The sequence below is a fragment of the Zeus faber genome (assembly GCF_960531495.2).
Source record: "Zeus faber genome assembly, chromosome: 19".
In the NCBI taxonomy this organism is placed as follows: Eukaryota; Metazoa; Chordata; class Actinopteri; order Zeiformes; family Zeidae; genus Zeus; species Zeus faber.
In genome coordinates, this window is record NC_137206.1 from 25,926,681 (window position 1) to 25,940,705 (window position 14,025).

The window sequence follows — 14,025 nt, forward strand, 5'->3', positions numbered from 1 at the left end:
GCAGGGGGAGAAGAAGGGATTCCTAACGAGATCATCAATGTCCACATGGGTGAAGTAATGCTTTAGAGGAAGCTACCCCCCCAACACAGCATCCCCTGAACATCTGTGCACGTTTTAGGGGTTTTGTGGGGGTGGTGGTGGTGGGGGGTGGGTGGGGGTTCGGGAGAGAGAGAGAGAGAGAGAGAGAGATGGCTGTTTTCTGCCTGTCGCTGCTGCTGCAAGTGGGATTTGTTCTCGGAGCGCACCGCGGACACACAGAATGGTCCGCGCACCGGACGCGCCCCCGTGCGCCGTCCCCTCCGAGGAGCGTGACGCTCCCCACGCCGCAGAAGATCGGGGAGGGTCTCCCCCGGGTGGTCGCGGCTTTCCTCCACACCGGGGACTCCGGCACGCTGAGGCAAGCCAACTGCTCCCGTAGGTACGAGCTCGCCTCTCCGCGGGGGAGGACGCGCGGCGCCCCGCAGCGCTCCGTGGAGAGCGCCCTGGACGCGGTGGTGCACGCCACCAACTTCCTGAACGTGATCCTGCAAGCCAACAGGTCCGGGGACGAGAGCCTCCTCCGGGACATGGCGTGGTACCATGCCCTGGTCAGGAGCGTGCTGGAGGGGGACGCCAGGATCCACCGGGCTGTAGTCACCTTCATCGCGGAGCCCTCCGCCCCCCTCAGAGGGCCCTCCGTGCTCCTGCAGGCCACCAGGGCCGGTGCAGGGGTGGTCCTGCAGGACCTGTCGGCCACGGCCCGCCACCACCTGAAGAACCGCACGGCGGAGACGGAGTGGTACCACGACCTCAAGGACCCGAAGAAGAAGCCCCGGTTCCACAGGACGGTGCTGAGCCAGGACCTCGCCTCGGCGGATCATCCTCTGCGGCGAGGGGAGAGTTTCATCCCGGACAGGGGGCGCGTCAGGTGGTCTGCGCCCTACCTGGAGTGTGAGAATGGCAATTTTGTTCCTCGTTGGCTTTTGACCCTATCGGCTGGTTTCTATGGCCTCAAACCAAACCTCACCCCGGATTTCAGGTAAAATTCACGTGCAACTTGGTCTCAAACTTTTAACCTTACCTACCTTAAACCTTTAACCCACTATCCCCTTCAACACTGTATATTTGCAGGTCAGTATTATAATACAGTATAATTGATGCCATTATATTATATTAAATTGGTACAGTATGTACATACCTGGACTTTCACACTTGACTGTTTAATCTTCAATCTTTTACCCACATAGGTTCTGATTGTTCTGTTATTATTCCAAATCCCCCCTCTCTTACTCATAAGGAGCATGTCAGGTTTAGCCACATGATGCCAAAAATAGCCCATCATATTATTCCCTCAGACAAGGCCTAGTTACTTTTGTCACTTACTTTTTACTCTTGAGAAATCATTATGTCCTTCGGTCTCTTTTAACTACAGTGAATACGCCATAAATAATGAATTCTTTACATAATTAATGCATTTCACACAGGTGTAATATGCCATTTGTGTGACAGTAATAAGCCAATCGCTAATGATGGAGGATCACAACCTCATACTTTATTTCAATGCACTGGAATAGTATTCAGGCTCCATAGGATTATGACCGACATCCCTGTGATAAATATTTCATCCAGATCATGTTCAATGAATCTTTAACTGATACACTCTGGTAGCTCACTGGAAGGCAAGGATTTGCAAATAAGTCTAAACCTATGCAGTCAGTCACTCTGCCACAGGGTCCCTGCCTCGGGGCCCATATGGGAGTAAATAACAGGGATGGATCACACTCTATGCGCACAACTGTCCTTTTGGTTATTGCTAAGGCATATTAAGAGCTGAGCTATGTTGTTGTGTTAAGGAACCTCATAAAGACTCTTCTTATCACAGTAATTGACCTACTGTCTACAAATATAGTGCATATTCATGTGTAGGGCTTAATGAATTTATGTGAAGAGTGTGTGTATGTATGTGTACATGCTTTTTTCTGTTTGTTGCCTTCCTTTGGTGCAACACACTTTGGTCCAAACTATTTTTTTCTTATTTAAAGCCCCATAATAAGCAGTTTCCTGCAACTTGACTCATATGGGCTTTTATTTGCGTGGTTATTTCTGGATATAGGAGGGAGAAGTCGTCAGTTCAGTCAGTCCATTCTTTCCAATGTGTATAACAATGGCCATGCTATACGAATGGGTGCTGCGTATTTTTTAGGTCCCTGAGGGGGAAGCTTATGGGGCCATTTAGACAACAAGGGGAATGTTCCCACAGAGCCTCGAGAGGCAGAAAGCAGCGCACGATAAAAACACACTCCCTGCAGACGTTTCTAACCCATAAATGGCAACAGAGAGTCTTTTGTAGTTTTTCTTCTTTTTGGCGGAGATTTGGATTTGGAGTCGTCTCGGTTGGTTCACAAATAGATAGATAGATAGATAGATAGATGGATGTGTGAAGGGAGGGGGAAACGCTGGCTAATGAAGCCTCCCTGAGACATCAGCTCTCCTCTTTCTCCCCTCCAGGCAAAGACACGATCAATACAACAATGAATTAATAATGAATGATGTAGAACAACAACCCTGCATGGGCCATCTTGATTCCAGACTTTTAATGCTGCAGTCACTTCCTGCTTTGAGCCTGACCCCACCCCCCCATGGACCAAAATACTGTGTGTTATGATTCATACCCAAGATAGGCTTCCATTTCCTGTATCACAATATACCGAATACAAAACATCTTCAAATTAAAGTAAATACATATCAATAACATTCAGTGGGTAAAACATACGTAACTGGGGATAAAAGGTTTGTCAAGTATTGTTTTCAAACTAAGATTGGTCAATAGAAGGTTATTACTGATTATTATTATTTATTATTATTATTATTATTTATTATTTATTATTATTATTATTATTATTATTATTATTACTACTTATTATTTAACAAAACTTGAAAGTAAAAAAACTTGAAAAGCCATTCAAAACTACCTGATGAACTTCATGTTTTTGTTTCGTTATTGTTCCTTCCTTGTTATTGTCCAACAGCAAGTGATTGAATCCACTAGATGGCACTATAAGCAATTATCTTTCTCGAAAAACTCTCGAAAAACTCTCATGGCAGGTTTTATTTCCGTTTTGGTTTTAAATTCCTACACAAGATGCTCTGTGCACATGCGGAACGGCGTGTGCTTCAATTTTGGGTCCGTCGTTGTTTTTCCCGTTGAACCCTCCTGTTGAACCCTCCCGTGTCGGGGCCCCGGTGCGAGCGCTGCACCGCTGCTGGATGGCGGCTGTACAGACGTCTGTGGTTAATCGACCTGTTGTTTCACTGGAGGTGTAAGAAATCACACCTTTCTCCCTCCTTCTCTGTCCGTCTCTTCTACTGCATGGGGGAGACGGCTTAAACCGGCTCAACATTGGTGTGTGTGAGCGTGTGGGGGTGTGTGTGTGTGTGTGTGTGTGTGTGTGTGTGTGTGTGTGTGTGTGTGTGCACGCTTCTCTAGTCTATAGGTGTATTCGCTTGCTGGTGTGTCTGTGCAATTGTGTAGAAACATTTATCAGCGCCTAAGACATTCTTCAAGAAGATTCGAGGTGCAGTCCTAATTGACAGATGCAGAGACACATACTCACACACACACACACACACACACACACACACACACACACACACGCACACATGCACACACACACACATGCACACTCAGAAACACGCGTATCCATGAACCCACACATACCCTCAAACACACATTCATGTAGAAATTTACAAATGTGCATAAAGCATGAGCATGAACAAAAACTCAAATTAACTAGAGAGGAAGCGAGAGAGAGAGAGACATAGAGAGAGCGAGAGAGAGAGAGACATAGAGAGAGCGAGAGAGAGAGAGGCGGTGGTGTATGATGAGGGTGGCTGAGAGGTTCAGCTGTGCTGGGAAAAGTCTCGGCACAGTTCGAACTTCCAGACCTCGCACGAGGCAGACACCTTAATTGCTTTGAGGCTGAAACTCAGGAAGTTGCAGGGAATAAAAGAGCAAACTAATTAAAATATCTAAAACAGTACCGAAGATCTTATACCCCCCACCACCACATTGTTTTCAGAGCAGTTCTCTAAAGACATAACAACTTCTAATTAGACAGCCGAGTCCTCCGACCTTCCGCCTGGCATCGGCCGTCTCCTGCAGCCCGCTCGCCGTGGGACAGCCGGTCGTGTGTTTTTCGGGAGGGAGGCGTGGAGTGCGGGGAGGCACCGACAGCGTCTGTGACGATGGACTCCATCCAGCAGCAGGAAGTAGGGAAGGAAACCCCTTAATGCTCATTGCTAAATGCGAGAGCATGCTGATGAACTGACATCTAAGAAGCGAAACAAGGGCGGGTGAGAGGTGGGGGCAAGAGGAGTCTTTCAGAATTTGGGATCGGATGATGATTCCATACAGTGTGTGATCGTTTCTCATCTGTCAACGGTATTGTCGGGAGGTTATGACGTTATAATGTCTGGCACAACACTTTGTAGTCCAATGTAAGCGTTGCATTAGAGAGGAGTCCTGAGCATGAAATAGGGTTAGGGTTACTAGGGTGTGGCAGCTTCGCCTTCCACACCCACTCAAGTGGCGTTTTTAGGGACCTCCACCATAGAGAGACAGACGACGGGGTTGTAGACATACCAGTTTATTGTAGAGAGAGTGGTAGTTGGAATAAGCCCAGGAGCAGATGGAGGTGCGTCATGATAAAGGCTCCTTTCCTGAGTGTGTGTGGGGATGGGGGTTTTACCTGTTGCTCGTTAGACCAACCAACGAGCAACAGGTATGCAGCCACTCTGATCCTGGGTCCGCCAATTACTTTGACCCAGGACAGGTGTGGCTGCTCAAACCACACCATCCCCACACCACATAGGGTTATGAGGAACACAGAAGAAAAACACTTAATATTGGATGTCCAATTCAAAGTCGATGTCTAAAGTTTATCTCGGCCCATTTCGTTGATCACTAGATTATGTGATTATTTGCAATGATGATTATTATTTCATCAGCTTAAATATTTTATGGATTGTAAAGACCTGATGTTTATTAATAGCACACACTTTGATAAGTAGAATTTTTGTTGAAGCCTTCTTTTTGTTCTGAATCACTAAATATCGCTCGACGCTGTGTTTTTGTTTTGTTCCCGATTGCGTGTGGAAGTTAAGGGACTCCCAAGGGTGTTCCTTCTTGCTCTGTTGACGTCACTGGGACTCCGCCGCTCAGTAAGGCAGCTCGCTCGTCAATACGCTGCCTTCCGCCGGTAAATGTCAACATTAGAAGAATGCAGAGGGCTGCCCCGGCAAGGCAGTGGCATTGTAAAGAGATATCATATTCATAATGATCGGACTAATAAGGAGAGTAATCCCAGTGACTTTTGTTGATATGGCTTGCACTGTGGGCTGGGCGCTGATGTAAGGCAGATACTGTACGCCTCTGAGGGTTATAATCCTGTAATGGCCTGAGCTTTATCTCCCGGTAATCTGTCTAAAGTGAAACAGAGCTGGGGCTTGACAGAGACGGCCATGGGAGTTCAGTGCTTCAAGTGCAGTGTTTTGGAGCTCACGGAGGTCAGGAAAGTCTGAAACATTATGGAGAACGTGTTGCCCAATCTCCAACTCTTGGATTGGGATCGAAGAGAAGAGAGATTTGAGAGGAGGTTCTCAAAGTGGGGTGTGGGGACCCCCAGCAGTCCGTGGCACTTAGTCCGTGAAAAGGTTTTGAAAAAAAAAATGCCGTTATTATTTTTTGTCTTTTAGGTCCAACTATTAATTTTTAGAAATGTAATATTATATATATATATATATATATATAATACCATTTTTTAGAATATAATATTTTTCTGCAATATATACGTAGATAATTATCTCTTTCTTTTTAAACAATCCCACTATGTGCACCTCCTCGCCACTGTGCATAGTACATTTCTCACAATTTGTGTTTGAATTGAATACATTGATTTTATATTTTGAATTTTGAAATGGTGCAATACAAGTATCTCGAATATATTTCCCTTGAATGTTTTTTCTCCACATATTAGTGTGAGAAATATTGTATTGAATATCAAATAACATCTAATATTTTTTTAGGGACAAACGTGAGGGGGTCCTCAATTTATTTTCCCTCATATAAGTCAAGTCAAGGTTATTTATATAGCCTTTAATCTCAAAACAGTCTCAAAGGGCTTCACAGACTCACATTTCGCATTGAAATCAACAGCATCCTCTAGTCTTAACCCAATCCAGGCAAAGGAAAAACTCCCAAAAGTGAAAAAAACCTTGAGAAGGGGCCACAGAAGGAGAAATCCCCTCTCCAGGATGTCCAGGTGGCAGTGAATGCAGTGTGGGCAGCAATGATAATATAACACGACTAATCATGGGTTATTATATTTCTATACTATGTTTGTATGTATGTGTGGTCCTTGGTTGAAAAAAAAAATTGGGGATAGAAATCTGGAGGTTGGGCGGCTGTAGTACTACTACATCATATCTGCCTACTCTCATGGTTTTCCCGGTTCTCTTCCGCTCTCTTTTAAAGCCACCTGCACCTCCGTGCTCCCCTTTTTGGAATTTATCCCAGAAAACATTAGATTTCCCCATCCCCCATCCCAGTTTTTTTTTTTGTTTTTTTTTTATTTTTTATAATCACATTTAATTGGTCCGTCTATTTGATGGATAAGTGAGGTTGGCAGATTTTATTATTAACCAATAATTCACAATCTACGGCATCTTCCCAATGTATCTTCCCAATACAACAGGCAACATGAAGTCACTTAGCCAGGAGGATGTCGAGGAAGGGTGGAGGGTAAATGTGCTTCATTTTAAATCAAAGGGTAAAATATGTCACCACGCTGACAACACACGAAGAAAGTTTGCAAATGTAGGTATGATCAACATCCGTCACAGATATTAAATTAGACATCATTTAATATAATTAAATTGATATTTTACATACGAATATCATGAATTCGTACAAAAAAGTAAAGGAATTCTGAAATGTGCAGGAATGTTTATTTAGAGGAACAGGGATCATTAGCAGAGGACGTCGATTAACATCACAGGCTTGTTTCGATCCCATCGATTTTCATTCCAAATCTCTTGTTTCCCTTTTGACATCCACTGTCACTGGCCGCGGCGGGCGGTCGATTCCCTTGACATCGGTCGCCCTTTCTTTTTGGGTCCAAGTGCCGAGCGATCAAAACAATGGTATGATGTCTTTCCTTTTATTTTTTTAAGAATACGTTTTTAATGACAAATAGTGTCAGGAGTTCAGAGCCATGACAAAATTTGTCATCCTTTCTGGGCGAAAAATAAGTAAATTTAAACAAATATATTAAAAAATGGCGTCACTGCCTCCTGTGACAGCAGTGTCACAGGAGGCAGTGCTGGATGAGATGACCCGGGTCGCGTCCCACCCCAAGGCCAGACTCACATTGACTTCTGCCTGTTCTCTCAGCTTAATGCCTTTCCATCATAGCACACACACTTTTTTTTGGGGGGGGGGGGCATTTTGAATGCGTTCCCTGACATAATGAGTGAGCCATGCTCCGCTTGAAGGCTGTGATTTTGTCGAGAACATTATTTTGTTAACATTATTTTGTGCACACCCATATGTAAATATGGGTGTGCCAAAACTCTGCAGCGTCATTGCATCACATCCTGCCTTCTGCACGCTCTACCGAGGCTCCACCCTTTGTCTAAACCAAACGAGTCTTTCCAGGTGGTGTAAACGCGTCTGACACGGACAAACTCAAGTTGTGTGCTACATGTGTGAAAGGGCAACTCCGGACAATGTCCACCTGACCTGATTGTCTGGAGATTGTCTGGAGTTCACTTGTGAAAGCATCTTAATGCAGCTGCGGCTAACGTGAACATTCACGAAAAAGAACAAAAAATATCCCCACCACTTCAAGCGACCAAGAAAAACTCCCAAAATTAAACGATCAGAAGAGGGAAAACTTGGCCTGGATGTCAGTGGACATGTCCGCCACCACAACGGTTTTCGGGATCAGGGCCTGAACTGCACGGGGATGTGTAGTTTACTAACATGAGCTGTCCGGAGCTTGCACAGGGTGGCGCCTTCATGTTGAACCGCAAAATAGTCGTCGGCCAAAAGTCGTATTAATTCACAATGACACCAAGTTAGCAGCCAGTTCGCAGCGTCTGACATTATGGTGCGTTCAAAAACCTCAGGTATTTCAGTCATGTGTCTCTGACAGACATAATTGGTGCATAGCTGAACTTCAATCAAAACGCATGGTAAATGGTTTGTGTTAATGTACCTGTAAACGGCATTTAAAACCCTCTATTTTATTTGTCAAAATTCAGATTTCACTGCTTTGTTCTACACAAAGGCCATTTAAAACCAGGTCTAGCTCAAAAACGACTGTACTTATAGTAGTCAAACTTAGACTTCATTATGAAGTGTAAACACCATCTCAAACCCCAGTTCCCATTTGTAAAACCTTCATTCTTATTTGTGAAAACAGGTGGAAAAAAGGATTTCACAGTTTTTCCCATACACAAACCACTTAATAGGAGTCAGGCCGTGGCTAGATTATAATAAGAAGCCTAAACAGCATTTAAAACACTATTTCAGATTGTGATACCCTCATTCTTATTGTGAATGTTCAGGCGTGCTCAGGCTCGTGCTGGTTTATTTCACTGGTGTGTTCATTAATCAAACCAGCCACAGTTTCTCAGGAGCTATGTGGAATGAATTGTTTGTGCTGTTTAACATAATAACGACTGTATCTTCCTACAGCCTTTCAGAATTTGCACCCCTTTTACTGTATAGTTAGACCATTACGACGAGCTATGAATGTGGAAGTGTTGCCTAACTGCTCCGTTAATGTACTTGCAATGCACTGAAGAAATAATGACTTAATTAATGTATTTTTTTATATCAGTCTTGTATTGGCTCCCTTTTCATCGCTTGTGCATGGCGTGGCGGCGTGCATGGAGTGGGTTTTGTCTGCACTGAGGGACGGAAGTCACGGTACGCTCACTTGCCGAGACCAAGAGGGTAAACTGTGACATTCGGTGAACGGCGTTTATTGTAATACATGCGGGCGCACGTAAATCCAAAGCCACAGCCCGGACCCACATCAACGCTGTTGTTTGGCTCCATAAGACCCCCGCCCCCAGTGGATGAGATGCTTCTTCTGTCTCTAGTTGGTCCTGAAAAGAAGAGAGAGAGAGAGAGAGAGAGAGAGAGAGAGAGATAGAGATAGAGGGAGTACTTCAGTTTCCCGGGGCAGCACTTTCTCCTCCTCTCCCTTTGTGATGATCCCATCTCTGCGCCTAATGGTCGGCATGGTGGACGGATGCCGCAGTCAAGTTACTCTGTGCCGCGACGTCCATTCACCCGTTCGTCTGGTTTGGGTGGTGTCCCGCACCGGGGGCCTTGAAGATTTTTCAAGGCGCTTTGATTCTACTGGGCTATTTGTGTGCCCTATGTTCACTTTACCTCGGCTGCAACACGTCGCCTGTAGAGTCCAGAAGAATGAACGTAAGAAAGAGGAGAAGTGGTTTGAAAAGGAGAATCCAGGGGTTTGAAAAGGGGAAGGCGGAGTTATGGTTAGGGTAAGGGCTCAGGAGAGGATTCGCCGCCATGCAGCTTCTCCTGCGAACGTGCACTTTGTGGGCTTGACCCAAGCACCGACTGCTTCAGAGGATAATTAAATAGAAATGATTGCTAAAGTAATTCCACACGGAAAATAAATAGGCGTGCGTGTCCTGCGCATGAGAGATAGTGCATGAGTGTGTGTGTGTGTGTGTGTGTGTGTGTGTGTGTGTGTTTGTATGTGTGTATGTGTGTGTGTGTGTGTGTGTGTGTGTGTGTGTGTGTGTGTGTGTGTGTGTGTGTGATCACTGAATTTAGCACTAGGGTTGTAAAGGGTGAGAGACACAGAGCTGTTTCTTCAGCTAAGTGAGCCGCTCTGCAGCGAGGTCAATCGGCCTCAAGGTGGGATGGCGGTCCAACATATTAATATAAGCCAGAACAGGAAAGTACTGGAAAGGGCTGCAAAGTACAAGAAATCAGAGGGTGATATTCTCAGAGATGCTCCTGTTGGGAGCCTGATGGGGAAAAATCATTGGGAAATTACTCAGAATGTGTACGTGTTTAATCGACGAGTTTATCTAGTTTTGTCTAAAAATTTAGTATTAGGTAATATATTAATTCAAATTTTACCTATAAAAATACATTTTCTGGGGTTCATTCCACTCACCGAACCCCCACAATGGATGGATATTGAATTCCAGCTCCTCTGGATGGCAGAGGACTATACAGAGAGTTGTTCATTTAGGAACGTGCACCAGCTGACAATTGTTTTTCACTAGCAGGGCTCTTAAAACAAAGCAGCACCAGCGGCGAAATGCATTAGTAGTACAAGGTCAAAGTTCTATTACACGGGCCGTGTCCTTTGTGGTGCGTCACACCTGTTAGTGGAGATGCTTGAGATGAAGTTGGGGAGAAAAACAAATGGCGAGACAAACTCACACACGAATGTGGGGGCAAATTAATCTGCTGTGGTTTGGTGGAAGGTGGAATGGTTTTATTTTTTTGAGAGAGAGAGAGAGAGAGAGAGCAAGGCATCACTCATGTCCCATTAGGACCTAACGTTCGTCTCCTTGTCTTGGCAGGGGCGTGGTGCGAGTGGACATTAATCTGCAGGATATTGATATCGACCAATGCTCCGCCGACGGCTGGTTTGCTGGAACCCATCGATGCAACTTGACCACGATGGAGGTGAGTTGGACTCAAACCCCGGCGATTGATTCGCCCCACAGCTATACCTCCTTGTCTTCTGAGACGTGGGGAAGATTTGATTGAACGACATTTTTGGCAAATGGATAGCGATGCGATTCTTATGTAATGACGGTTTTACAGCTCCGGTGTACACAGTCCTGATCGCCGCCTGCTTGTTTGGTGTATGTCTCTGTTTGTCAACACAGGATCCGGGGACCCCCTGGCGGTCGTTAGACAGTTTCCCCGGGGTCCCCAGCAAAATGATTACAAGTTCACCGTTATTTAGTTTCCAAGATGTTAGAGAATGTGCAATAATGACTGTTTTTATCCTTGTTTGACTGATCTATCTTATCTAACTACTGTATAGACATTAAATTGTACCTAACAATAAAATTGGACTCCCAGAGACAACATCTTATCAAATGGGGGTCCGTTGCCCAACGCGTTTCTATCAAAATAAGGCTCAAAGGTTAAGAGTCACTGCATAATGTTGTATAAAGACTTAGTCTATGAGTTAATTTTTTTGATTTACATTGGTTTTAAATGGAGAGAAGGACAACTGAGACATGAGACATGTGAGAGGTATTGCATGAACGTGTTCTCGCCACACATGTAAATTGCATTTCTCCTCTATGAGACAAGCTCTATATGCAGTCCGGGTTTTATTTCCCTCTCTGGATCGGTCATATCGCCTGGAGAACACCAGCTGTCCATCAGAACCTCATGGTCTGGAATTTTCAGAACTGATCGGGTCCATTTTGTCTGCAGCTAGTCTTTGTTCCGTATGCCCTACTGCCCCCGACATGTCATTTTAGTCCCACCATTAGGAGTGATAGATTTTGAAGAGGCACTGATCAGACTCCTTCATAATACATGTGATGTAATGGATTGCAGTGAGCCTGCTTAAATAATTAATCACTTTTTTTGTCTGTGTATTTCCACCTCCACACCAAGAGTCAATGCTGGAGACATTTGTAGTGTGTGTGCGTGTGTGTGAGTGTGTGTGTGTGTGTGTGTGCGTGCGTGCGTGCGTGCGTGCGTGTGTGTGTGTGTGTGTGTGTGTGTGTGTGTGTGTGTGTGTGTGTGTGTGTGTGTGTGTGCGTGCGAGTGGTAGGTTGTGTGTAGTTGATGGCCATAAGGGGAAGAAATAGATTGTTGACTCTATGGATATCAGCTGTGTTTGCAAAATAATGATCGCTGTGTGCTCAGCCAGTGTACTTACAGTGCAGAGTAGTACTATCTACCTATTTATCTATCTATCTATCTATCTATCTATCTATCTATCTATCCATCTATCTATCTATCTGTCTGTCTGTCTGTCTGTCTGTCTGCCTGCCTGCCTGCAGCAGGCAGGCAGTATCTAGCTTTCTTTGGGGCCAATTATATAAAAAGAAGAATAAATCCCACTCCCTTTGGTATTCCTTGTTTGAATTTAAATAAATGGTTGGCAGTAGAGGTGCTAAATAATGAAATGTACCATTTAGCAGATTTTATTTTATTTTTACCTCCCTGCCATAATTCACATAAAAGAAAAAATACCGTCAATCAGTACCATGGACTGATTGACACCACCACAACACATGCATGAATGCATGTGTTGTGGTGTGCTGTGTGACGATTGAAGATTCTTCTTCTCTTCTTCTCTTACCATCGCAATTTCTGGACCATTTCAAAGGCCCTGGCAGCCAGCTGGTTTGGATGCAGATTCTCTGAACAGAGAAGCCTGTCCGACGTCATCCAGGATCCCAACATGAAACTCCACCTCTTTGGCTCCGGGGCAGTGTTCAAAACAATATCACTTCAAAAATCGAATTTGAGGAAATGTGGTTATTCTGTCCTCACAGCTGTCCCCACTCTCTCCCCCTCTTCTTCTTTTTTTCAGCTCCTATCTGACATATTTCCCATAAACACCGGAATAATGGTTCTTTAAAAGGCTTTCCTACTGGACTACTTCATCCAGTGGAAGGTTCTTTGTGTTCTTTATTGTTCTTTGGGATATGAACATGTAACACACGTGCTTCTTATGGTATGAATTAGGGAAATAACCCTTTCCCTCATTGGTCCATGGAGATTGGCTACTGGCTGATATTCTATATTATATGATGTTGTTTTCAATATGTAATCATTTTTTTAAAGAACCTTTAAAAGAACCATTTTTGGTTGCTGCAAATGGCATTTACATTTTCATGTGTGTCCTGATCTCTGATCTCAGATCCCAGCCGAGCAAGGAAGCCTCAGATAAGGTGGAGTGAGTAGCTATGGACCAGGCAAAACACCCAACAGCAGCCCAATTTGCGGCTATATTTGCACTGTAACCAGCGGACGGCTAATTTAACCTCGGACACTGCTTGAACGCTGGAGCGGGTCTATTTTTGGGTCTCCCGACTCCCGATAGGGTTGATTCATTCATTGATCCTTTCCAGACAATGTTTGTTGCTTGCTTGTTTGCCCAACCTGTAGATGTAGAATAAATTACTGTATATGATTGGTTCCTGGAAACAAATCTACGCAAATGGAATGAGAGAGAGAGAGAAAAAAAAATCTGAATCAATCAAAACCATTTATTGGTGACATTATTAAAATATGTCACAGTATAATTACTTGTTCCATCAAGTTTCATCTCCACAGAAAATCAGTCAGGCTACTTTGGCTGACGCTGGAGCTTTGCTGTCAAGGACAATATACAACAATCAATTTCCTTATGAACTTGGCTATGAACCAATACAAATTAAAGCTGGAAGCAAATATTTCTTTGGCTGCGATCTGATGAATTTCTGAACTGAAATCAAACTCAGACTTGTGCCGTTCACAGCTGTGATTCTAGACACAGCACAGTTTATTATGGTGGCATCACGCAGCCGTAGATGCCACCATAATAAACTGTGCTGTGTCTAGAATCACACATTATGTGCACTATATACACCGCAGACATACTACGTCATAAGTACTTCATTACTGTACTTAAGTTCTTTTTTCAAAGTATCTGTACTTACTTAAGTTGTGTATATTCAGTTTTGGGGACTGAGTATGCGGCTTCAGAACAGTGACATGCAGACATGTCAGCCAGGGCATGATCAACTATCCCCATGTTGTCGTTCCTCCTCTCCTCCGCTTCTTTCTTCTCTCCCTCTCTCTTTCCCTGCACCCTCATCCCTCACTCGTGGCACGTCCATCAGTGACTTTCACTTTACTTGCTCTGACTTTGCCCTTCGACTCTCCCCGGGCCCTCCTCCTCCTCCTCCGGCACAAGGGCGCGGCCTACGCGAGATGATAAATGTTTTAATCAATTAGCTTATTGC

General features: G+C 44.5%; 1 protein-coding gene across 1 annotated transcript in view; it reads left to right on the top strand.

Moving 5' to 3' along the window:
• Positions 1 to 188: 188 nt before the first annotated feature.
• gpr158a (G protein-coupled receptor 158a) overlaps positions 189 to 14,025 on the top strand; it is a gene marked incomplete at its 5' end in the record, with an annotated part of 94,655 nt that continues 80,818 nt past the window's right edge. Inside the window, 2 exons of the mRNA XM_080020472.1 lie at positions 189 to 1,018; positions 10,621 to 10,726. Of these exons, the coding sequence (XP_079876598.1) occupies positions 189 to 1,018; positions 10,621 to 10,726 (936 nt within the window). The remainder of the gene's footprint in view (positions 1,019 to 10,620; positions 10,727 to 14,025) is intronic.